Below are 25763 nucleotides of genomic sequence, written 5' to 3' on the forward strand. Positions count from 1 at the left end.
TTTGAGGTGCAGACAAATTCGTAAGTAGATTATAATGAGTGTAAAATATGACATGACACAGCAGTTTAGTTAACGGCAATACAGCAACATGAAAGTCATGTGAAAGTTGAAAGTGTGCAATTTCTCATAACTTAAAAAATGCCAAAGAATTTAAAAGCTTAAAAATGTCAATAAACTTTCAATGGGGTATGTGGTAAGCTTTGTTTATTTTGGAAGTGCTGTTAGGTAGGGCAGTTCTGTTAGTGTGACTAGTGACTAGCTGGCTATCTAAGGTATCATGTGAATGCAATGCTAAAAACCTCAAGATAACTCAGATAGCACACACCTCTGTGCTCAAGCAGCTTGACCTCACTGCATTTTTTATCTCTTCATTAGTTTGAGTCCTTAGCTTATTTACTCACAACAAGCTACTGTCTATATGCTGAAGTTCTAGTATGCATTCCTGAAATAATAATAATAATAATAATAATAATAATAATAATAATAATAACAAAAATAAAAATACCCTTTTATGGAGCGTTTTTGGAGCAATGTCCATAACTGCAATATCCTTCAGCCTAACAAACACCTCTGTCTTCTTTGACTGGACCATAGCAGATGCATCGATTCCTGTAAAAAAGAATGCATAGGCTTCATATTTTTCAAATATAATTCAAACATCTATATACATTCACATACATCTATGTCTATACACTGCTTAAATTAAAAAATACTAGCTTCCGCACTGCAAAAAATAAAATCTAACCAAGAGTTATTAATCTTACACTGCAACAACTGTGTATCTAATAAAATGTTTTCAGTACACGGCAAAAAGTGATATCTTACTAAGTGTTATAATCTTATATTAAAGGTACTCTAAGCGATGCCATGCGTTTTTAGGTTATAACATTTTATGTCCTTTACTGCAAACATCACCTAACCAACCACTAGCTGTCTATGTCCTGAATACACTGCAAAAAATGCAATCTCTGTGGACAGCCCAGGCTTTAAAAACGGCAACAAAAACAACCTGGGCAAATAACACTTTTATAACCTTTCAAAACACTTACGTTTACAATACTTCAATTTGTTTGTAGACAACCTAACCACACTACCAAAGAAGTGTCATTCTATTTTGAACATTGTCAATGGTGTAAAATGGTTTGTTTTTGATGTGAGCGTATGCCCAGTTCACTTTCACAAGACAATGTGTTTTCAACATGTTTTCAACATGTGTATGTGTTAACCTGCCACTAAAAACAGTCTTACCCACTCCACAGTACACCCGAGGCAAATAAATTAAAATGCCAGACTATCGATGTAAATGTCTGTGTTGATAGTTTTATTTCTTGAAAGGGGAAAGTAAATGCACACCGATGGTAGAATAGTTTTATTATTCAGGCCAGAAACTAGTGGTATTTGGGGGGCCTTGTTGTGGAAAAGTTTGGGAACCCCTGGCCTAGGTAACGCCGCTGCCGTTGCTTACTGTACAGTATATGCCTAATACCAACTTCAGGGAACAAAGTACACAATACAAGGGTAGTTTTATTTCTTACACTATTCTATCAACACAGACATTTTTATTTACATTGATAGTCTGGCGTTATAATTTAGTTGTCTTGGGTGTACTGTGGAGTAGATAAGACTGTTGTCGGGCGCAAAAAGACGGTTCTTATGTTTCTTAATCAGTCATGGGTGTGTTTTTGGAGTAACATCCTTTAAACCAATGAAAGTGACATCTGTCATTCCCTTTAACAGCAATCAGCGCATATTTTGATGGTTTTGATGGGCGCATTTGAAGAAATCTGCATGCACACGAGTCTTTAGTTAAACATATATTACCGTCTATTATTTGAACTCCTAGGCAAAGTGAAACTAACTTCACCGTGGTGTCATAGTCAACAACAAAACAGTTATACACAGTTAATTACTTTCACTATTGACTGACAATAGGTTACCATCGAAAAATACAGCATGAAAAAAACAACACTTACCCCAATAATGTTCGAATGACCTAAATAATAATAAAATAACCTAAGGACATTTATCCTGCAGAGGAGTCGCTGTTTACATCTCGTGACAGTACGTCTTCAGCTGTGCTTCATATGTGCCTTTCGCTATAGACCAGATTTTTCTTGGCCAGTGGCGTAATGCTTTTTAAATGGTGTAAGATAGCGATTCTTAGATCATGCGCCAGACCACATGTTAATTGGCACACACCTGGGCACATTGTGTAATAAAAGAGAATGGCACGGCGAAAAATTTGAGTGTAAGATAGGAATAAACTTTGCGTTGTGATAAGAATACACTATGCACTGCGTTTCTGATCGTCAAAATAGGGGCTATAATGTCCCACCTTGATCAGAACTTTGTTATGGGAGAACATGTTTACATTTTTTTTAGCTAAAAATGACTATTGACTATGACTGGCTTTTGAAATATTCGATAAATATAAATATCGGTATCGTCATCGGCCTTCGAAATCCCATATCGGTCGAGCTCTAGAACATAATGTGTATGAAATGTAGGCCAACAAACTATTACAACAATATGCTAAGGACCAAGGAAACATACACTTGTAGCATGTACATAAATACACAATACTGTACCTCGTATTTTGATATCAGCTATTTCAACTTGGTCATCACACACCCTAATTCCAAAGGATCCAAGTACAGCAACAACCTTAAAGGCCACAACATCTGCATCTCTGGATCCTTTAATCTCTGATGGAAGGGAAAAAATAATTCTGGTGAATGCTGAAATGGCAAAAAACATGTTCTATCTCAAGGGGTTTGCATATGGTATTTGATATTGAGTTTCTGAGATGGACTTAAACATTTGAACAATACATTCATGACGTTCAGTAGAATTTTATTTTTATGTTCACAAAAGTTTTATTTCCTCAACCTTTGTTCAAAAAAATATGCTGCAGTTCACCTTCACATTTAATTTATAATAACAGTCAATACCAAACAGCAACGTTTTAAAAGCAAGTGTGCCAATACTTGTGGTTTTGTGAAAAAATGTATTTCTTAATTAGGTACATTTTCTCTACATAAATTAGTGTCACATAAAGGTTGGATTTCTATTTATTTAAGGTTGGATTTATTTTCATCTATCTTTTTTTGTATAACCCTTTTTTACTCATATTTTACGAGAGGTGCCAATAATTATGGAGGGCCCTTGTCTGAATGTGTGATTATGTGATGCAAGGCAATAGCCTTGTCTATTGTCCTATATCATACAGCTATTTACCCATCTTTTCCAAGTCTTTCTCATGGTGACTCCTCTCTTTTCTGTCTCTGCCTGTCGTCCACTCTTCAGGCAGGGCTGAGCTTAAACAATCTATGCAAGACAGCAGTGCTCTGGTGTGAAGGAGAAAATCCAGAGAGGAGAACTCAACCTGAACACAAAAATACACATATGCACAGGTAAGATCCATATTTACAATGCAAAAACTGATATCTAGTGAAGTGTTATTAATCTTAAAAAAACAAAAATGTAACACGCTGGCAGCTAAATTTGCTTGTTTTACATTTACATGTATTCATTTACAAGATGCTTTTATCCAGAGCGACTTACATATGTCAATTATATACCGCTAAGGAAAGGGAAACACTTACAGTTTTTCAAAATTGCTAAAACACATTTTTTTAAAACCTTCCACCCTTTTCTCCTTTCTCAAACTACATTCACAGAACGTCTGACAGCAAAATCAAACCAAACATTTTCTGGGTACTGCATGCTAGACCAGCACCTTAACCACTACACTACCACCACCCCTTACAGACTTACAGCTAGTACATAGTCCATTTTGACAATATCTTAGTGATTAGTTTTCTTGATATCTTAAAATCAGTCAAACTCTTATTAAATTAAGTCAAATGATTTTACAAGAAAGCGCTAGATAAGTGTCTTTATTCTAAAAACAATACCAACTATATTTGTATGTTATTTCAAGATTAACACTTGGTTACTCGAGCAGTTTTTTGCATTGCAGGTACATTCAGTTGCTAGGTTACAGGGACGCTGGCGAGACACGCCGCTCCGTCTGGCATCATGTTTTTGTTTGTTTTTATGTAATGTTCGCAATTTTATGTAATGTTCTGTTAAAGGGACACCAGGCAATGTTTTCGTGCTAATTAATCATCTTCGTAAGTCGGTATATGGTTAAATGACTCATTACAGGGTGAATGAAGACTCTCTCGCCCGCCCCTACTGCCTGTAGGAAGAATATCCCGCTTGCAAGTTCGGTGTTTTCGACCTGCCGACCTTCAGTCTCGCAAAGTCTCAGACATCACGAGAAGCAGGATCACTTACATCCTGCTTCCCCAGCACAGAGGCAGGCTAACGAAATGCTAGCTAATGTTGCAAACATGTGTATAAGTATAAGTATATATACTTTTTTGATCCTGTGAGGGAAATTTGGTCTCTGCATTTAACCCAATCGGTGAATTAGTGAAACACAAACAGCACACAGTGAACACACAATGAGGTGAAGCACACACTAATCCCGGCGCAGTGAGCTGCCGCTACAACGGCGGCGCTCGGGGAGCAGTGAGGGGTTAGGTTTCTTGCTCAAGGGCACTTCAGCCGCGGCCCACAGGTCGGAGCTCGAACCGGCAACCCTCCGGTTACAAGTCCAGAGTGCTAACCAGTGGGCCACGGCAGAGCCGGCGAAGAAGCAGCGAAAACCCTTGACGGAAGATGCAAAGAAAAGGAAGAGCTTCAGACCGAGCGAGGGCTCGCTCACGTATCGACACGTACAGATGCTAGGGGGAGCTTCGTAGATTTCGTGGTGCCCAGCCACAGATTAGTCAACGTATGGAAAACACTGAAGGTGTCCAATTAAAAATATTTAGCAGCACGTTATGCTTGACGAATCAACGCTCATATTTTGCGTCGACGTATTTTTTGCGTCGACGTCATCGATTACGTCGACGCGTTGTCCCAGCCCTACCTCCCGCTATTAATCCCCCCACCCCCCACCTCCCCACCGGACTGAGCTACAAAAAATACCACCAACATTATTGTGTGGCAATTAAAGTTTCTTTACTATTATATTCAATTCTATTCTTGACAAAAAGAAAGGCATTATTTAAGATGGGCACAAAAAACAAATGTCCTCCGGTTCATCGCGCCCCACCTGTCATGTCTCTATTCCACACTAGTGGGGCCTGCCCCACACTAATCACTGCTGTAGGCTATACCTACATACATTTCTGGTATTCCTACATTTTAGAACAGTAGGCCTACATTAACCACATGCACACACACATACATGCACCCATACGCACACAGTCACCCGCCACATCTCCCTGGCTTATAAACGGTGTTGTGTGTTTGTTTGAAGTATTGTTTAATGTTGTGTAAAGTATGTTTGGTGTACAGTTTGTTTAATTGTTGGTGCCGGGAGTTTTGCTGCCAGTTTGGCGTTCATTCATGCGTCAGACCAAATGTTTGGTCTGCCGCGATTTTTCTTTAGTTTTGCCCAATGCGGCGTTATTAATTATAGGACAGTGGGACGTAGGACAGTTAATTATTGGGACAGTGCTTTTACCAACATCCCACAGGGGGAGGGAGTGGGGCATTGTGATACAGGGGTGTTTGCCTTGTCTGTTTGTCTTCTTGTTATTATTATGTATGTGGGGAATATGGGTTATGGTAATTAACATGTATTTTTGTAGTAATATGCACCATTGTCATTTTGTATATATTTGTAATAGTTAGTTATTTTCTTAATAGTGAATGTCCAGTGAAAGTGGTTACCTATTTGGGTGGTTTGAGCCAATATCCTCATTTGGGCTAATTTAGGACAATTAGTAAGGTTATTTAAGAGGGGTAGCTCAGTTCCCCTGGAGAGCAAAGAGAGAGCAGCTCTCCTGTTGTGAGGCAGAGATTTAGCTTTAAGCTCTTGTGTGAATCTGGATTACTGAACTGGAATACTGAACTTATTTTTGGTTTGTTTGTTTAAAAGTGTTTTTCTTGTTAAATAATAGCCTATTGCTATTCCGGCAAGTTTTTTTTGGTTATTTAATAAATAGTCTTGCACTGCCGAAAACCTCTCCTGCACCTTCTTTTCCACCTACAGTGGGTCCCAGTTAAGTTTGGACGGGTTCCTTCATGAATCATGCACCCCATTTTCTCAGCAGAAATGGCACAAACTGCAGTAAACAACCACAAGGTGAGTTCTGCCACTACTATTTTTGATGCGACTTGACTTAACTGCTTCCATGACGCAGTGAGCCATTACCAAACATATATGATAATACAATAGCGTGAGTTTATATATCTTATACCCTATTTGTCACGGTTACTTATAGATGTGATAGCGTAAAGATAGCATGAGATTTTCAGCGGGGGCACGGGAACTTAAATTGATCACGGTAGTTTAAGCTTATCTTAAACAGACAAAACATTCTAATATGAAAATGTAGATGCAATTGTTGTAAAATGGTGCAGCTCCTTTAAGAAAGCCCCGTGCGCAGGGATGGAAAGAGACAAAGCGAGAGGGGATGTGTGTTAGAACTTAGATGCGTGTGAAAAAAGTAGACGTGCTGTTGAGACTGGAGCTATTCATATTCAAAATAATGCAAAAAATAAATCCGCAGATAAAACCAATTATCCTCATTCATTGCAACCGCAGCATGCCTGCTTGCCGACGTTCAAAGATATCAAAGCACCTTTTGCGTTTGAATGTAGCACGATTTTTTTTAAACAGCTGGACAAATGATTTAGCTAATAGATTATAGCCTGCACACCAGCAATTGTTGAACATTTACCTGTACAAGACAGTAGCCCAGCCTAACAAGCATGTTGCATGTTGTAGGCCTACTGTAGAAATTTCACTTAAATCGCAACCGCAACATGCCTGCTTGCCGACGTTCAAACGACAACAAAGAAGATATCAAAGCAACAAGAGGATGAGCATGTCCGAATCCCAGGACATAACGCACTGGACCTTATAATAGGCTCAAGATATACTGTAATTCCAAAGGGGGCAGATAGGGGCTACTGCACTTAAAACTTAAAAAGATTGAACGAAGCTCAATTGCGATCAGTGACTGTCATCGGGTGAAGCTTTTCGAAGTTGAACAGGCTATTAAAAACTATTTGCGCACCTCAATGTCACAGGAGAGACTGGGCTCTCCCTTCTATGAATTGAAAAAGACGTTATGCTACCTGCAAACTGGCCTATGATTTCATTGCTGAGTTTGCGGCAAAGCAAGACAATGTTTTTTTCAGAGTCAGGATATGGCGAGTCAGTGTCATTTATATGTCCAATGTTAGCCTACAGACCAGTTTCCATAGTGCACATCTTATCAACAGTTTGAATGTCGTGCGTGTTTCTGCTCATTGACAAATACCGTTCAGCACAATGATTCATGCCCAATTAATTTCCCCTGTTAAAGTGTTCGCCTTTGTTACACATTTGGTTTCGTGATGTAGCCTATGATACACACCATATGGCCAAATATGTGACTCAGCTAATGTTATAGGCTATACAATTTCCCCTCTTAAAGACAAGCTGGTGTAGCTTATTAGACTAGGATACTAAAATGCACCGACTGTAGCCTTGGCTATGTGTAAAGTAAGCTATCGCATGATTTCATGCACGTAAGTTCATGCATCTGTCAAGTTCGCACAGGGCCTCGCACCATCTGTCAAGTTCGCACAGGGCCTCGCACCCCCTTGCGACGGCCCTGCAGCTCCTCCTAAGACAGCGAGGAAAAAGTTAAAATACGCGATAAACCCGGGAAAAGTTGACAGGTTTGTTTCGGTCCCGGTGATTATTTGTGAAATTGTGCAAACGACAGCCTTTTCAAGGCATTTCAAGGAAGGTGTCGTAGCATGCAAGCTCCCAAATTGACCCAGTAGACTACAGAAGGTATCAATAAATTGTTGGGACTGGGTAGGGTCATGCGTTTTTTCTCATTCACTTTGGAGGGTCATAGAAAAAAATTTTGCTGGCGAGGGAGGGTCACGTCTTTTTTGACTAACGCTCCCAAAACTCCTCTGGTAGCCCCTTAAATAAATAACAAACAGTCCCTAATTGATTATAGCCTGTAGGCCTACACCAGCAATTGTTGAACATTTACCTGTACAGGACATTGACAGTAGCCCAGCCTAACAAGCAGATGTTGCAAAAGACATCAAAAGACGCAATTAATCAGAAATAAATAATGTAATCTGCATCGCTTTATTTAACAAACTGCAAGCAACAAGAGGGTTGAGTTCGCTGTGACGCCAAACCCAAGAGCAGAGCCTATCTGTTAAGGCACTCGATAGACTATATGGTAACTGTGCTGTGTGCGCCTGGAAAGACAATAGAAGATGCTTTCTGAATAGCACAGCGAAGACGGCTCTGGTCATCCCATACCCTCCCCCCACTTCCTGTAGCCTACCATTATGACTTGTTGTTGTTATGGGACATTAAGCTTTTTCACGTTAAGCCCCCCTCCCCCACCCCCTTCTTTCACAAGCAGTGGGGGAGCGCGGGGCACAAACTTTTTGGTAGACAAAGGAGGGTTCTCCGCGCTTCTGTCGTTTGGCGACAATCCGGTGCAACCAGGCCAGTACAGATATTTTAGAGAGAAGGAGAGACGCCGGTGCAGCTCAGATGTCTTCTTAATTTTCTTTATTCTTTAGTAAAAGGTGCAGAACATTATTAAACTTTGACTAACGTTTTGACGTGTCGATGTTTTTGACTAACGAACATTACGTTAGTCAAAGTTTAATAATGTTCTGCACCTTTTACTAAAGAATAAAGAAAATTAAGAAGACTGAGCTGCACCGGCGTCTCTCCTGCTCTCTAACACTTTTTGGCTTTGGCTAAATATTTCTAAAATCATTTGAGTTTCACTAGTCACATGTTTTAACAAGGAACATTTGTTATTGAACTAATAATGTTATTGCTTGAATTTCCCCTGGGGATTAATAAAGTATCTATCTATCTATCTATCTAATAACAGACGTGTGTCGAAAATTGACTTTATTTTCCATACGGAGAAATAACATATGCAGAGTCTAACCAAGGTCAATCTTGCCAAAAAAGCCCTTAAACCTGAAAACACATGAGGCAAAAGTGCAAAACCTCACAAAACTAACTAAACTAACACGCGCATATTTTTGTATTGCAATCATTGTAGCCTACAGTTATAACAGCGCGTAACAGTACTCCCCGTATGCGCTCATTACAAAGAACGTTTAACGTGTCCCAAAAACAGCTATCAACTAATCACCAAACGTCTTATAAACAAGTATTGCCAGGAGCAACACCTTGCAAAAAATGATAACAATATATTATATGGCTCTGCTCCTGCCTAGATTCGAACTCAGAACTGCCTGAAAGTTGCAGACCTGTTCTGGAAATACGCGCATTAACCCACTCGACCGTCAGACAACGCTATCTGCTTCGATTAGGCCTATTGGGTAGGACTGTAGCCTACACTGGTTGCTGTGGCACAGTCTTAAGTGACCGAATTCGTTTTCCTTTGTCATATGAATGCTGTCATTTTGTTAACATTACTGTGTAGTAAACATACTGTAAGCATAACATCGTTAGTGTAGTAAAACAAATCAGAACTATTCACGAGGTGTCTGGGCAGCATATTTATGTTCTGTTAGCCTACTGCCAGCTGACAAAGCTCTCATTTTAAAACATTAATTAGAGACAGGCACTGTACAATCAAGACATCTTGCCACTGAATCCAAAACTACGTTTACCATTATGTACAAAGCTTATAGGCTACAGTGGACTAGCATGTTGCAGGGGCTGCTAAAAACACAGAGAAACGCACTGAAAACTCGGCCAATCACAGCCCTTGCTGTCAAATGCTCCGTCCTGTTCGACCATGGAACGCCACAGCGGACTATGCTGCCCCCAAGCGGCTGCAGTTGTACTTACATTTCACCCAGCTGCGTGAATCACCTTGATGGTGAATGAAGTGTCAATTCTTAACTGGGACCCACTGTACAACCCCAAGCTCACATCCCAATTGGTGGGCTGGCTGCCTCGGTCGCTCACAGTCAGCCTATAGTATTTAGGCCATCTTTACCAAGAGAACCCTTCCTAGATAGAGCCCTTTCGACGCTCTACTTTGAGTATAAGTATACTCTTTTGATCCCGTGAGGGAAATTTGGTCTCTGCATTTATCCCAATCCGTGAATTAGTGAAACAGACACAGCACACAGTGTACACACAGTGAGGTGAAGCACACACTAACCCCGGCGCAGTGAGCTGCCTGCATCAACAGCGGCGCTCGGGGAGCAGTGAGGGGTTAGGTTAGGTCCGGTTACAGGTCCGAAGTGCTAACCAGTAGGCCACGGCTGCCCTCAAAGAGAGACCAATCACCACATGCCATCGATGTTGAATTTTGGCCATTTGACGGAAACTGATCAATCTGACCAACGATTAACATCGATCTGACACTTGTTTGTGACTGAGGTGGGGCCTGACAAAAGCTATTATTGGATCAGTCTAGTGTCAGTATGGAAAATGAACCAATGGGCCGCTGACTGTCCTTGCTTTGGGCCGACCATTGGCCAAACAAATTAAAATATATAATACACTACTATATCGGCCCAAAAGGTGAGTCGGCCCACTGGAAAAATGCCTGGTATGCCGGATGGCCAGTCCGTCCCTGACAGGCACCCACAGTTACCTTGCCTATGTTCCTTATTATCCTACATCACTTTCTAGATGGGCTATCTGTGACCACACCTACAAACGTATTTACATTTTGTTTTTGGCTAAGAGTACTGTTAGAGTTTCCTAGGGACAAGCAACATGCCCAGAGTTCAACATGCCCAGTGCCAATTTCCTACATGTTGGATTTTCAGCCATACTGGATTTTAATCAAAACTAGATCAATTCACACAGATGAATCAGATGGATCCATTAAAACCAATCAACTTCAGCAGTGAAGCAACTAAACAGGACTTGAGATCTTCCTTTTTCATATATTGATGGAAGGTGGACTGAACAATTGTCAACTAATTTATGGTATTGAAAACTACTTGCAGATAATGCACAAACTGTATGAAACTTGATTGTGAGGCTGGCAAACATTATCTCTGGAACAGTAAATTGTCATGAGAGTGTGTCGTGCATGCTCTTGCCATGATGACATACAGGGTCTATTCACTGGGCTCTGCTGATAGGCTTGGTCCACTGCTTGGTGATGTTTGATACTGCAGCTGAAGTTAGACTTGAAGAAGAATATGTCTGTTCACCTGTTCCATTTTTTAACAGCCATTCCATTAATGAAAAGTTGATTCAAGTTCTATGTTAAAATGTTATATTAAAGAAAAGAAAGAAAATAAATGTTTGTGTGTGCTGTAAAGTGCTTAGAAAAAAATAAATCGGAATCGGATCAAATCGGTACAGGCAGGTCAAACTTAATGAAAAATCGGAAACAGAAAATTGCAATCAGTACATCTCTAGCGGTAACCTCTTCACCCAGCTCTCTCCAGGTTTCTCTTGGTCAGAAATCAATGACCCCTCAGACCCCTCCTTAGGTTGTTAATTGCCACAATTGCTCAATAAAAGAGACGTGTTAAGATACATAACAATAAACTTTGTGCTGAGATAATAATCCGCTTTTCGCCAGGTTTGTGTCGCGAAAATAGGGCCCTTCAAGTTGTTGGACATGCTTTACAAATACTATTAAAGTTTGAGGGCAGGGCCTTCTCTCATGATTAAACAATCTGCAGTATGTAATGTGGAATATCCCAAGACCTTCATAATAACCACCACGTTAAATCACAAGGTTACGATGATTTATCTAAATATGGTAAACACATTTTTATGGATTTACCTTAAGTGTTTGTTCAGTGTTCTCAAAAGTGTTCAGAAAGTGTGGTCCATCAGGATCAGCCTGCAGGTCATAAAGCACAAACATCAGTATCAGCAGTATCAGTACAGGCATAAGAACATGCTTTAAAATACTGAGTGTGCGTGCTTGCACATGCATGCATGAGTGTGACACATGGCTTACTTTAACAAACACTACTTTCAACAGATCATTGTCATGGGCATCAGAAGAACAGATCAAATGCAGCGGCTGATTGAAGGAGTCTGCAAAACAACACAGTGCGTGTATACATGTCTATATTACATACATGTTCTGTGTGTGTGTGTGTGTGTGTGTGTGTGTGTGTGTGTGTGTGTGTGTGAGTGAGTGAGAGAAAGAGAGAAAGAGTGTGAATGTGTGTGTGTGTGTGTGTGTGTTGTAAATGGCTATCAGAGTTGATAAGTTGATTTGTTTCAATGGCATTCATTTGTAAACATTTTCTATACAGATGCAGGCTGGGTTATGATGACTCTTGGAATAATAGTCCTCCAGCATCAGTATAAGTATAAGTATATATACTCTTTTGATCCCGTGAGGGAAATTTGGTCTCTGCATTTATCCCAATCCGTGAATTAGTGAAACACACACAGCATACAGTGTACACAAGCTGAGGCAACAGCTTTTTTTTTCTTTTTTTTCAATTTTTTTCTTGACTAACTGCATCATTTCTTTTCTTACTCCAGAGAGTCTGTGGGTGTGTATATGTGTGTGTAGAGAGAGAGTGAGAGGGAGAGAATTCAAGAGATAGCATATAATTATGTGTGTAAAGTATACCTCTAATTTCATAGTGATCCAGGCTGACCTTGTGCAAGTATGATGTAATATTCATGTCATATGTTCTAAGTTTACCCTCAGCACCAAGCTGACAAACACAAGCTAAAACACACTGTTCATTGGAGTCATCCCGTGTCAGTTGCAGCAAGACCTAAAACACAGAACAAATATACACATCAGATACTAGAACTACGGAGCCCGGGAGGTGACATGAAAAAAAAAAAAAAAAACGAAGGTTAAAAAAAAAAAAAAAAAAACTGAGAAAAGGTATGTACTGGGGACAAACACTGACTAGGATTAGAGATCTTGAATTTTGTTTTTGCGAGATCTCGAGTTTCTTTTGCGAGATCTCGAGTTTCCTTTGCGAGATATTGACTTTCTTTTGCGAGATCTTAGACTTTTTTTTTTTTGCGAGATCTTGAGTTTGTTTTGCGAGATCCATCAATGTATATGAGAACCACTAGAAATGTTCCGGAGAGCTTTAGCCACTGAAATTAGATTGCAGTTCCTTATTTTGCCATCTGCGTTGGTCTGAGGTTGCGTGAAAAAATCTGAGGGGGGATGAGTCATCGCTCCTACACATCACTCCATCCTAAGCCTCGATTTCAATAGTCAATTTGACTTTAGAGGCTCTAAAAATATGTTAAATAAATAAATGAAATAAGTTTTGTTTCCTTTTTTTTAACTTGTTTAGCTGGGTTCTCCAGTGCAGTGAACAAGCCGCTGCATTCTGCAGTGAGTCAAGACCAGAAGTTAACGTTACCACACACGCACAGTGATATAGCTTTGATTTTAGACAGGGCCGGTCTGTTATTCTGGGCCGGGGAGTAACATGCACGCGCGCCCACGACCGCGACAGCCATATGGCCTAGGTATACGCATGCAGCACAGGTGAGCACAGGCTACCAGGAGAAACATCAAACAATTCAGATCACTTAGTTCAAATAATATAGATCAACCATACAATTGCAAGCGACCATGCCACTTGTCGGACTACCACCGAGCCGTTAAAGCTGCTAAAACTCAGTACATTTCCACCCTGGTCTCCAGAAACAGTCACAGACCCCAGGTTCTTTTTAATACACTGAATTCTCTCTTAAATCCCCGTAATGAATCCCTTGTTGTGCCATCACCCGCCCTCTGTGAAAGTTTTCAAAAATTCTTCATTGACAAGGTTGCCGCTCTAAGGCTTTCAGATACCCCTGCCATCCCACTCCCTGCCCCTCCACCCCTCCCCCTGCCATCTGTCCTCAAGCAGTTTGAGCCCATTTCCCTATCCTCCCTCTCTGACGAGTCAGACATCTGCGGCGCTCAAACTGCCCCTCTGACTGCCTACCCCCCGTCTACTCAAGGATGCTACTGTCCTCGGCACTTGCCCCATTCCTCCTGCTGCTGATAAACACCATCCTCATCTCTGGTTGCGTCCCGGCTGCCTTCAAGCATGCTGTGGTTCAACCATTACTAAAAAAGCCCAACCTTGACCCCGCTATACTCTCAAACTTCAGGCCTATCTCCAAGCTAGGAGCTTCTCTGTCCAGCTAGGAGACTCTCCTCTCCTGCCCCCCTCACCTGCAGGGCCCCTTTAAGGCTCTATTTTGGGTCCCATCCTCTTTTTACTGTACATTTTACCCCTAGGGGATATCCTGGCAAAACACAACATCTCCTTCCACTGCTTTGCAGATGACGTCCAGCTGTATATCCCTCTTAAGGCTGATGGGCAGGCTGCACTCCATCTACTGCGTGACTGTCTTGCTGACATCAAGTCATGGATGGGTGCAAACTTCCTCAACCTTAACGAGAGCAAGACTGAGTTAATTGTCTTTGGCAAAACCTCTCCGGCCTTCTCCACCAATGCCCTGGGCCCCATTGCCTCTAACATCAGGCCCTCTGTCAGGAATCTGGGCGTGATTTTTAACAGCAAATTCAAGTTTGAACAGCAGGTCAGTGCAGTAGTTAGGAAGAGCTTTTTCCACCTCAGAACCCTAGCTAAGACCAAAGCCTACCTGCCCCAGAGCGAGAGAGTCATCCATGCCTTCATCACTTCACAACTGGACTACTGTAATGCTCTCTATACTGGCATTGATCAATCCCAGCTCCGCCACCTGCAGTTGGTTCAGAACTCAGCCGCCCGACTCCTCACCTGCACTAAAAAACGTGAACATATCACCCCAGTTCTGGTTTCACTCCACTGGCTCCCCATCCGCTACCGCATCAATTTCAAACTCCTCTTGACTGTATACAAATCTCTCCATGGTCTGGCCCCCACCTACCTGTCTGATCTTCTACACCACCATTCCCCTTCCAGAGCACTACGGTCAGCAGACCAACTGTGGCTGGAAGAACCCAGGGCGAGGCTGAAAACTAGGGGGGACAGAGCCTTTTCAGTGGCAGCCCCTAAACTCTGGAACTGCCTCCCCCTCCACATTCGTTCAGCTCAGTCTCTAAATGTTTTTAAGTCCCTTTTAAAGACCCACCTCTTTTCACTTGCCTTTGGCTAGTGTCTCCCTTTATGCCCCAGTGTTTAGTTTTAAATGTTCTTTTTCTGCTTTTCTTAATTTATTTTAACTGTAGCCCTTTTTGTTTTGTTTTTGTGCCTTCCTGTTTTTATTTATTGCACTGTATTGTGAAGCACTTTGATGCGGCTAAGCCGTCTGTAAATACGCTTTATAAATAAAATTGACATTTGACAAAGTTGAATTGCTGAAATTCAGCCGATGAGGGTGAGTGGAAGTTTGGACCGACGTTAAATCATCTTCTTTAGCAGGGGTGTGTAGTTGAGGTTGAACAGCTCTGACAGGTCGGGGGAAATAGTGATGCCCAAATATTTGATGTTACCAGTGTTAAGAGGAAGAGTTGGATCTTGGACTGCAGTGTCCCAGCTATCTTCAGAGAGTGGTAGCACAGTTGATTTTTAATTTCAATTACTTCAATTCATTTGATAAAGGGAGACTTTGTTAATGATATTGAACACTTCCTGTAGAGATGTGCAGAGGTTCTGTAGCTACAATAAGAAGTTGTCTGCATAATAGGCTGATTTTGTGTTCTGTGTTGGCATTTCGTATTCCTTTAATTGAGCGGTTTTGACGGATTGCTGCTGCGAGTGGTTCAAACAGATGGAGAGAGTGGGCAGCCTTGTCTGGTTCCCTGATGCAATGTAATGGTTGTAGAAATGAACCCATGTGTGGTGATTGTGGCCATTGGTGATGTGTATAGTGTCCTTATCCAATGGATGAATGATATTAACCTTGTCAAATGCCTTTTTTATGTATAGTGATACTATGATGGTGTTGTGTTCAGGCTTGGAATTTCACCATTTTAGGGGCAAGGCCAAAAGGCCTTCAGTTGGGCATATTTGGTGGAGGGCACCAAGGCCAAAGTTAACTATACAGTAGTAGGCTATATAAATGATCAAAGTTGTATTTAGCCTATTCACAGCAGTAGACCTGCATTACTGTATGAAACATTACAAAAACATGAAACATGACATATTACATAGAACTGTAAATCATCTGATTTTAATATTTACAGATATTTAGGCTAAATTTAACATTTATTTTCTATTTGGCCTGTTATGAAATCGTGTGGAACAATTTAAACACATTGTGAAACTTTAAGCCCAAATTTGAATTTAAGATTCAAGATTCAAGATTTCTTTTATTACATCTAATTATAGGTTTATAATAGAGTAAAATTCGTTGTGTTTTTTCTCCTCAAAAAATAAATAAATGAAAGGTGTGTGTGTGTGTGTGTGTGTGTGTGTGTGTGTGTGTGTGTGTGTGTAGAAGAAAACAGTGCCTTGTTGTCTTCAGCATGAGTTCAGCAATCTAATTGCTTGGTGAAAGAAACTACTTCGGAGTCTGGTGGTACGAGCTTTCAAGCTTCTTCAAACTTTCTCAATCGTCTGAGGTGGTACAGACGTTGTTGGCCTTTTTTTACAATGTGCTGAGTGTGACTGTCCCAGGTGAGGTCTTCTGAGATGGTAACGCCAAGGAACTTAAAGTCTCTCACCCTCTCCACTGTCTCACCATTGATGTTAATGGCTTCAAACTGTTGTTCTTTCCGCCTGTAGTTAACTATCAATTCCTTTGTCTTGGACACATTCAGAGACAAGTTGTTTCCTTTACACCAATTCATGAGGTTGTTGATTTCTTTTCTGTAGGCTGTAATCATTGTTTGTGATTAAACCGCTTACAGTGGTGTCATCTGCAAACTTGATGATGGTGTTGGTGTTGTGTATAGCCACACAGTCATGCGTATACAAGGAGTAGAGGAGAGGACTCAGAACACAACCTTGCGGAGCTCCCGTGCTGATGGTCAAGGAGGATGATGTGATGGAGCCCATTCTCACCACCTGTTTTCGTCCAGAGAGGAAGTCCAGTATCCAGCTACATAGGCCGCTGTGCATTCCTAGACTCCTGAGCTTGCCGTCGAGTATACTGGGGACAATGGTGTTAAAGGCCGAGCTGTAGTCTACAAACAGCATCCTTACATAAGTGTCTTTTTTCTCCAGGTGTGTCAGGGAGGTATGCAGTGCGCTGGTGATGGCATCATCAGTAGATCTATTCTGTCTGTAGGCAAACTGGTGACGGTCAAGCGTAGGTGGAATCATTTTGCAGATGATGTTCTTCACAAGCCTCTCAAAACATTTACTCACGATGGGGGTGAGGGCCACAGGTCGCCAGTCGTTCAAGCTGGTGATTTGGTTTTTCTTAGGCACTGGAACAATAACAGATGACTTAAAGCTGCTTGGTACAACACACGTGGACAGGGAGAAGTTGAAGATGTCTGTAAACACACCAGCCAGACATGCATGTCGAAATTTGCTGCAAATTCAAAACCGGATTACTCTGGAACGGCTAACTGTACAGGGGACTGCTTTGCGCCTTTGTGTTCGGTAAGGTCTGCTGTTTATTCTGATATATGGTTTGCCATGTGTTGAAGGAAGGGTTCGTGAAGTATTCCACCAATATGAATGGGTAGGAAGATGGGCGCAGAACCATCATTATGCAGAATAATACGATTACATTTAATCATATTATTTACTTTTCTCACAAACCGTTCACCACAACAATTAGCGGCAATTAGCTGAGAAAAAGCTCTTTCATGTGATGTGATACATGTGATGTCTGTGTGATGAGTAGGCTACTTCGCGAGTAGTTCAACTGAGAAGAATGGGTGAATTTGGACTCACTTTCTTTCTCGCCATGCGCTGTCATTTTCTCCACTGCGTAAAAGACTAAATTAATTTGCGCTATGAATGCTAAGATTATTTTGACAGGCCAAAGGCTAAATAAAAATCGCTATTAGTAGGACGCAAAGCTGAATATTGAAAGAAGGGGGCACTAAGGCCACAGTGGCCTGTAAACCTCCGATTTTCAAAGGGGCATCACGGCCAACACAAGGGGCAAGGCCATGGCCGTCGTGGCCGCCATGAAATAACTACCCTGGTTGTGTTGTATTGGTGTTTTTGGGATATGCCAATCAGATTGAAAAGTCTATGGATGTTGTATACCTGTTTTTCATTAAAAAAAAAGCTAGCTGCTAATGCTTTGGTGATAATTTTAAGGTCAGTGTTGATAGGTGACAAAGGGTGGTTGCTAAAGAGGAGGATTGGGTCTTTGTTAGGTTTTAATAGAACTGTGATAGCTGTTTTGTTCATGTGGGGAATGGAGTTGGCTTTGACATCTGTGTGGATGAATCGTGGTAAAAAATTGGCCGGTAATCCATGTGGGCCAGGTGATTTATTGCATGGCATGTTATTTAGGGCTTTGGCGAGTTCCTCGAATGTAAGCGATTTATGTAATGTGTCTGCTTGTTTTATGGTTAGTGAGGGAAGTTCAATTGAATCAAGGAATGCATCTATCTCTCTATATCTACCTCTTATTGGGATGGTTGGTTAATGGTGGAATACAAATCACTGTAGAATTGATTAAAGATTTTGTTTATATCCTGTGGATTCTAAAGGGTCTTGCCTGAAGGGCCGAGTATGTAAGGGATAATGTATAGAACGCTGTTCATTATCAGGAAATATGTCCCGACAGGGCGAACCGGACCCCGACGCGCAGCGGAACTCTCTCTATGTACAGCTCTGCAAAAATGTGTTTTGCCGTTTTGGACATGCGTTAATGCCTAAAACCTTTGACCCGTATGTCCAATGTTGAAAGATGAGGTACCATTGAAATGTTTGGATCAAGTCGAGTTCAATGCACCATATTTCACTGTCTGCTCCCATTAGTGAACCGCACCTGAGCAAGGACACTTTGCAGTTCCTCGGAAGCATAAACTAAATGTATTAACTCAAATCATGAGTAAATTTGCATACACAGAAAGCCCATAGAAGAAAAAACAACCAACTATAACACAACAAAGAGTACCTCTTTAACTTCAAACTTGAATTGCAAGTCTGTTAGCTCAGCTTTTGTCATTTTCATGAGCTCTTCATCTTGAGAGGCATCACTGGTATCCTCCTCAAAGTCTACAGACATACACATACTGTACATGCACATTACAATCATCACCAGCATCAGCAGTATCAGTTTCATCCAAAAAAGTTCCAAAGGTCTGGTTCCTTCAGCTAAAGTAGTTTCAATACATAACATAGCACATAAATGAATTACTGTAGACACAGTATGCCATATATACTATAGTCTGTGTTTTCCCTGTTTGGAGAAAGTCTTTCTGGCATGTGGCTTGTCAAACTGTGAAAAAGAATATCCTTGTGAAGATAAGTCAAAGACAAATTGTATACCGTATATCCAAGTGTAATATATGCATTTGTTACTTTACCTGAGTCCATGTCCAGAAAAGTAGAAGCTTTTAAAATCTTGGTTGTGTTTGACAGAGGTGTGGCCAAAACCTGCATATATTTGCAGAACAGTCACACAGTCAAAGTCTACCTAAAATATAGGTAGGCAATATGAATTGCAAAGCTATGAATCACATTGCCTATTTATGGGCATCATCCGCACACATGCATACATTGTTCACCACAAAAGCTATCCCAGATAGCAAGGTGACATTCATATGATGTTGATTTTCCATCCAAAAGATTGAGATTGAAATCTCAATGGTAAATAGACATTGAAGAAGCATTACAATCTTGACAAAAACACGACAGTGCAGGAGCACTAAATGGTGAATAGATATTGAAACAACATTGGTTTAGTTAGCGTGCTTGCTGAAAGCAGCACAATATTGTTCTTCTTAAATTTTCTTATTATTATTATTCCCGGGTCCCTAATTTTCCGTTAGCTCCTGCCCCTAGACCTTTTGAAATATCGCCACCTGTCCAACTCTAGAAGGTCCGGTCAGTACCGGTGTTACGGGAGAAGATCACGTCACTGACCCTAGTCGTTCTTCCGCCATATTGGATTTCATTGAAACTGAAACTAACTTTCATAGATCACAAATTTTGTCCGATCTTCACGTAACTTAAGGTACATGATTCCCGAACCAAGACTCACAAAAGTAACCAGAAGGATTTTTGATTGTCGAAAGCGTTTGCCCGTCACAGCCAAACGAAATTGCCGACGTAGCTGCCAAACAGGAAGTAAGATCATATCTCAGGAACGCTTTCACGTAACAAAACCAAACTTGGTACATGAACTCGAGACTCCAATGTGAGGATGCACACGAAATGTGGTGCCCTTTGATCCCTAGGGCGTGCTGCAATTAGCCAAGAAATTTGGGTGTTGTGTTAATAAGGCACGTTACTTTTGACCCGTAGGCCTGATTTAAAATAAATGAGGTACTGTTAGAATCCTTGGATCAAGCCGAGTTCGATGCATCATGTGTCGTCAATCTCTGCCATATTGGATTTTAGCGAAAGCGAAGCTAAAGTTTCACAGGTCACAAATTTAGTCTGATCTTCACAAAACTTACGGAAATTATTTTCAGACTATGCGTGGCAAAAGTTATGGAAAGGATTTTTGAATTTCAAAAGCGTTCACCAATCAAAGCCGATCGAAATCAGTCGTGAAACCGCCAAACAGCAAGTAAGTTCATATCTCAGCAAGGTTTTGATGTATGAAGTCCAAACTTGGGACATAGACTCGGGACTCCCATCCTGAAGATGCACAATACATTTGGTGTCTTTTGACCACTAGGGGGCGCTATAATCACAGGAAGTAGGCTCATACTGTATTAGCCTGTTCACATATAGAAACCAATCTGGGTATATTGACTTGGGACCCCATCCGGACACACAATAAATTTGGTGACCTTCAACCACTAGGGGGGTGCTAGAGTTACAGGAAGTTAGCTCATATCTCAGCGACACTTTCATTTATCAAAACAAAACTTGATACAAGGACTCGGGACTCCATTGTGAGGGCACAATATAATTTGCTGTAACTAGCAAAAAAAAAATCTAGTGTTTTGGCATTTTGGATGTACATTAATGCACATAACTTTTGACCTGTACGCCCGATTTTGAAAAATGAGGTACCGTTGTAATCCTTGGATCAAGTCGAGTTCAACCCATATTTAAATAATCAACAGAGCATTGATACATAGTTCACTAAAAGATATTGAAAAGTCATGGATTTATGGTTGACCGGGAAATCTGGACGTGGTGATTGAAAAGTAGTGGATTTATAGTTGACTATGAATGGCTGTTGCTGCCAGCAAACACGGCATGGTTCAGTGAGCTCACCCAGCTAAAATGAAATACCATTAAACACCATCTTCAGTCTGTCATTTTGACAGTAAACTCAAACATTTTATATATATTTGCCAGATAAATAGTGGTTTACTTCGGTTTAATATCAATCGAAATACCATTGAAATCATGTTGATCTTTAGTTAGAATTTCAACGTTGTTTTAATATTAATTGAGGGCGCAAAATGATGTACAATCATTGCAAGTGTGACGTTGATTCAAGGATTTAACGTTGACAGTAATATTGATTTAACATAGCGTCCATGACTAATTGCTATCTGGGATGTAAATAGGCCATTTGTTTGAATTTGTTGCAAAAATGGATGAGATCAATTGCAATGATAAAGATGGGCAAACAATTCATATGTCGATATTCTGAAGTGAAATGGCGATGTAGGATTACAATACATTATAATATAAACAAGTACCTGTATTGGCCCGAATATAACTCAACCCACCTTTTGTTTTAAAAAATTTATTTCTTAAGAAATACTGCTAATTTGATGTTCAATCATTTTTATTCATAATCATTTATAAATGTGCACTGTCACTTTTAAAGAAGCCCTATGCAGGTCTGGTTATTCATTCGCTGTTTCTGGGTTTTCGCCTGATTTGGTCTCGCATTTTTCATGACATAGCTCCCCCTGCAGCTGCGGTAGCAAGTGACTGCTACGCTAAACCCCCACTAGCTAGTGAGCTAGCCATCAAGAAACCAAGCTAAACACATACAGGGCTCACAATAAAACGGTCGAGCAAACACATTGTTCAAGAGACTATCAAACCACATTACAAAAAAACCAAGTTCACCCAAGGGTAGGCTACTTACAATTTCAACAGCAATAAAGCCAAGTCGGAGTCCGTTTTGCAGTCTTCTTAGAAACTACTGTACAATCTGACTACATTTTCGAGGCGCGATTGGATACTTCCACTGAGTCACATCCGGATGTGTTCGGACCGCGAACAGAAAGTTGCATATTCGGTTTTTCCGCGGAGAAGCACTAGGGGGAGACGAAGCACCCACCAAACGACCCAAAAAGTGTTGTAGAACCATCACAACGACTCTCAACCTGCATAATTAAGGTAATTTTTGCTAAAATTGTTGCATAGGACTTATTTAAGAGCATTGTGTCTACGCGTTCTCATAATCTTTTGCCAGCTCCATTCAAATTAACCTATGGCTAGTGCTGTGCCTATGGCTGTGCCTGCTCACAGTTTAAAAATGGTCACTAGTGGGAACTACTGTTGCCTTTATAATTTCTTTTTAAAAGTTTCTAATATTAAAAAGGAGATATCAATTATAAGCAGTGTGCAGTAACGATAACGACAACGTCGTCTAGGAAAAAAATAACCAGCAGCCTATGATAACATAATTTTAAATTATGGATTAAATTGCGTGGTGGGCCGGATCCAGCCCACGGGTCATAATTTGCCCATCTCTGGCCTAGACTAAACCACATCTCTCTACATTACATCTCATGTAATAACTTCCTCATGGATGCACATACCTTCTTAGGAGATGCAAGGGTATCTGTTGTGGATGGTAAAGGAATGCTTCTCAGGAGGTTGAACATGCCCTTGATCTTCTGTTCAGAGACTTTAACATGCAGTAGTGGCAATTCACCCAATAACTTGAACCTGCAATGGATAAACAAACAAAATATTAATACTAATTTACAAAAAATACATACAACAAATCTGATCGTGATAGATTGATATGTAACAACCTGCCACGTCTCCCCTATATGCATTCAACAGTGGTGCATTGCTGCAATTGAATTAGGTGCAGAAAGCAGACATTTGTATTCTGGTGAAATATAATACTACATGTAAATAAGCAAGCTAATGATTTTGGTGTAATGAAAATCTATAAGGTCACAAGGCAATTAAATTACGCAATTGCATAAATAAATGTGAAATGACATGTTCAAGGACCCAAATTTGACATGCAAAGCACAGAACTAATTATATGACTGCGTAAAATGTCTTTGCCGACTTAAAGGCTCCCTGAAGAGTTTTTTTTTTTTACCTTAAAATAATCATTTCGATGGCACATAAATATGGGGATAGAATAGTGAGCAAATGAGGAAATAAGTTTGTCCGACTGCGTAGCGTTTTCCCGTTGTTTTCCCCACTTCTAACCTGGATTCTGGTTATTACTTACAGTTAATCCAGTGTCAGTTTCCATGTCATTGATCCTGCTAAAGTCATAGACCACTAGACTTGACTGAACTGAACTCCATTAGAAGTAGGGAAAACAGTGGGAAAACACTCGCTACGCAGTCAGAAAAACATATCTGCCTGAGTTACTAACTGACATTTTGCAGAACACTGCCATCTACTGGTTGTCCAGGGGAGGGTGAATTTGTGTGCAAATTCAGGGTATGTTTGTGGATCGCTGCGCGATAAGAATGTCTCAAAATTATGTCATCCACAAATCCACAAATGCAGAATCCAACACTTCCCACACACAAAGCCAAACATATTTATTTGCAAATGTCAAATAATTGAATTAATATATATTATTTGATTGTTATATTATTATCTTATTTGCATTTTCATTTATGTTGATATTGTACAGCACTTTGTAACTTTGTTTTGAAAAGTGCTATATAAACTAGAAATGCAATTCCAAGGAATTACCAGTGCATGAAAATGCTAAAGTTGTGATGTAAAATATCATGTATAGTTAAAACAGATAATCCAGAGATGGTTACTACGGTGATGCTAGGATAGACATGGTGGTTGCATAGCTTAATAAAAGTTGATAGTTTAAAAGTAGACTGTTTAAAAGCTGAATGTAGATAGTTTAAAAGTTGTTGATAGACTGGAAGTTGAATGAATGTTGATATTCAAATAGTTTAATGGCTGTGTATAGGTAGATATTTGACGATAACTGAAAGTTGGAATGGCTCTAATGTTTGCTAGCAGTGCTAAGATTTTTAACTATGCTAACCATGCTACTTAGCTAATGTTTTAAAGCAGTGCTAGCAATGCTAACCTGCTAACCATGCTACTTAGCTAACGTTTTTTAGCAGTTTAATGAATGTTGATATTCAAATAGTTTAATGGCTGTGTATAGGTAGATATTTGACGATAACTGAAAGTTGGAATGGCTCTAATGTTTGCTAGCAGTTATGCTAAGATTTGTAATTCTGCTAACCATGCTACTTAGCTAAGGTTTTATAGTAGTGCTAGCAATGCTAACATGCTAACCATGCTACTTAGCTAACTTAACTAACATTTTCTAGCAGTTTTGCTAAACATGCTAACTATGCTAGCAATGCTAACATGCTAACTATGTTCACCATGTGACTTAGTTAACCAAGCTTATCATTTTTAGTAGTTATGCTAACTATGCTAACTAGCATGCTAACATCTTGATAGACAGCTAGTGAATGTATATAGTTTAAAAGTTGAATGTAGATAGTTTAAAAGTTGTTGATAGACAGCTAGTTTAACCCGTTCTAATTTCGGTACCCCAGTACCGATGACGTTCAGTCTAATAACTCCGCCATACCCCAACCAATTTTATCAATGAAAACTTCCTCAAAAACGTCACATCATAGGCTTTCTGGCGATATGATTAGTTAAGGGATTTGTGGCGCGAATTACTTTTACTACGTGAAGGAAAAATCAAGAGTTGACGTCTCCCTCCACTAGAGGATAAACAGCAGGAAGCACTATGCATCGTTGATCTTCACGTCGTCCAAAGGAGAAACTACTGGATCATCTGAGGTAAAAACAAGTCTTTTTATGTTATTACTACTTGTTATCCATGTTATTACTTCAAAATCGTTTTTAAAAGTTATTTTTCCTGGTAATTACACCTTGTATGCATGGCCGTAACATAATGCGTGTGTGTGTTCACTTCAGCTGATATGACAGCTTGTATTTTAGCACACCGTAATCTTTAGTAAACTCATTATTTTCAGTCATTTTTGGGGTCGATTTGTTCTATTTTGAACGATTGCTTGCTTGTCATCTGATGATACAGAAAACTAGCTAAGTAAGGTAACGTTAGCATCAGGAGAGGCTGCAACATGTCCTTGACGCGTAGTCGCGATAAAGTTCACTCCCCTGCTTCATGACTGGCAACTTTATGTCAAGTACACCTAATCGGTATTTTATTGTCAAATAAACCTTTCATTCCTTTGTAATATGTATAGCACAATTTACAGTTGTTTGTAGCCAAGTTGCTTAGCTTACTTAGATATAAACATCTGACATGAATGACAACGTTAATGTTATGTTACCGACGTGAGTGTGTTGATCACCGATGGTGTAATGTAAGGATTTTATTCATTGACTGCTGTTTTCATCAATACATGACTGAAGATTTGTTAGAAATGTGTCTTAGTATTGTTTAACTTTTAGGCTGTAAGGTTTGCTGCTACGATTATGAGGTTTTTGGTTGGCTAACTATGATGGGAGCTCATACACCCAAACCTTCTCGTCGACATATCATTTTCTAAGGGGGTGTTTTGTCTTTACGC

General features: G+C 40.3%; 1 protein-coding gene across 4 annotated transcripts in view; it reads right to left on the reverse strand.

Annotated features, from left to right (window-relative positions):
- The window catches only part of vps13c (vacuolar protein sorting 13 homolog C), a 392379-nt gene that overhangs the window by 250299 nt on the left and 116317 nt on the right, over nucleotides 1-25763 (reverse strand). For all 4 annotated transcript variants that reach the window (XM_042061414.1, XM_042061415.1, XM_042061412.1 and 1 more), the window contains 9 exons: nucleotides 22776-22905; nucleotides 19398-19467; nucleotides 18986-19086; nucleotides 12612-12762; nucleotides 11982-12061; nucleotides 11802-11861; nucleotides 3238-3385; nucleotides 2589-2705; nucleotides 506-609 (listed from right to left, as the gene is read on the reverse strand). In XM_042061414.1, the coding sequence (XP_041917348.1) occupies nucleotides 506-609; nucleotides 2589-2705; nucleotides 3238-3385; nucleotides 11802-11861; nucleotides 11982-12061; nucleotides 12612-12762; nucleotides 18986-19086; nucleotides 19398-19467; nucleotides 22776-22905 (961 nt within the window). The remainder of the gene's footprint in view (nucleotides 1-505; nucleotides 610-2588; nucleotides 2706-3237; nucleotides 3386-11801; nucleotides 11862-11981; nucleotides 12062-12611; nucleotides 12763-18985; nucleotides 19087-19397; nucleotides 19468-22775; nucleotides 22906-25763) is intronic.

This window comes from Alosa sapidissima, chromosome 14 (genome assembly GCF_018492685.1).
Source record: "Alosa sapidissima isolate fAloSap1 chromosome 14, fAloSap1.pri, whole genome shotgun sequence".
Classification (NCBI taxonomy): Eukaryota; Metazoa; Chordata; class Actinopteri; order Clupeiformes; family Clupeidae; genus Alosa; species Alosa sapidissima.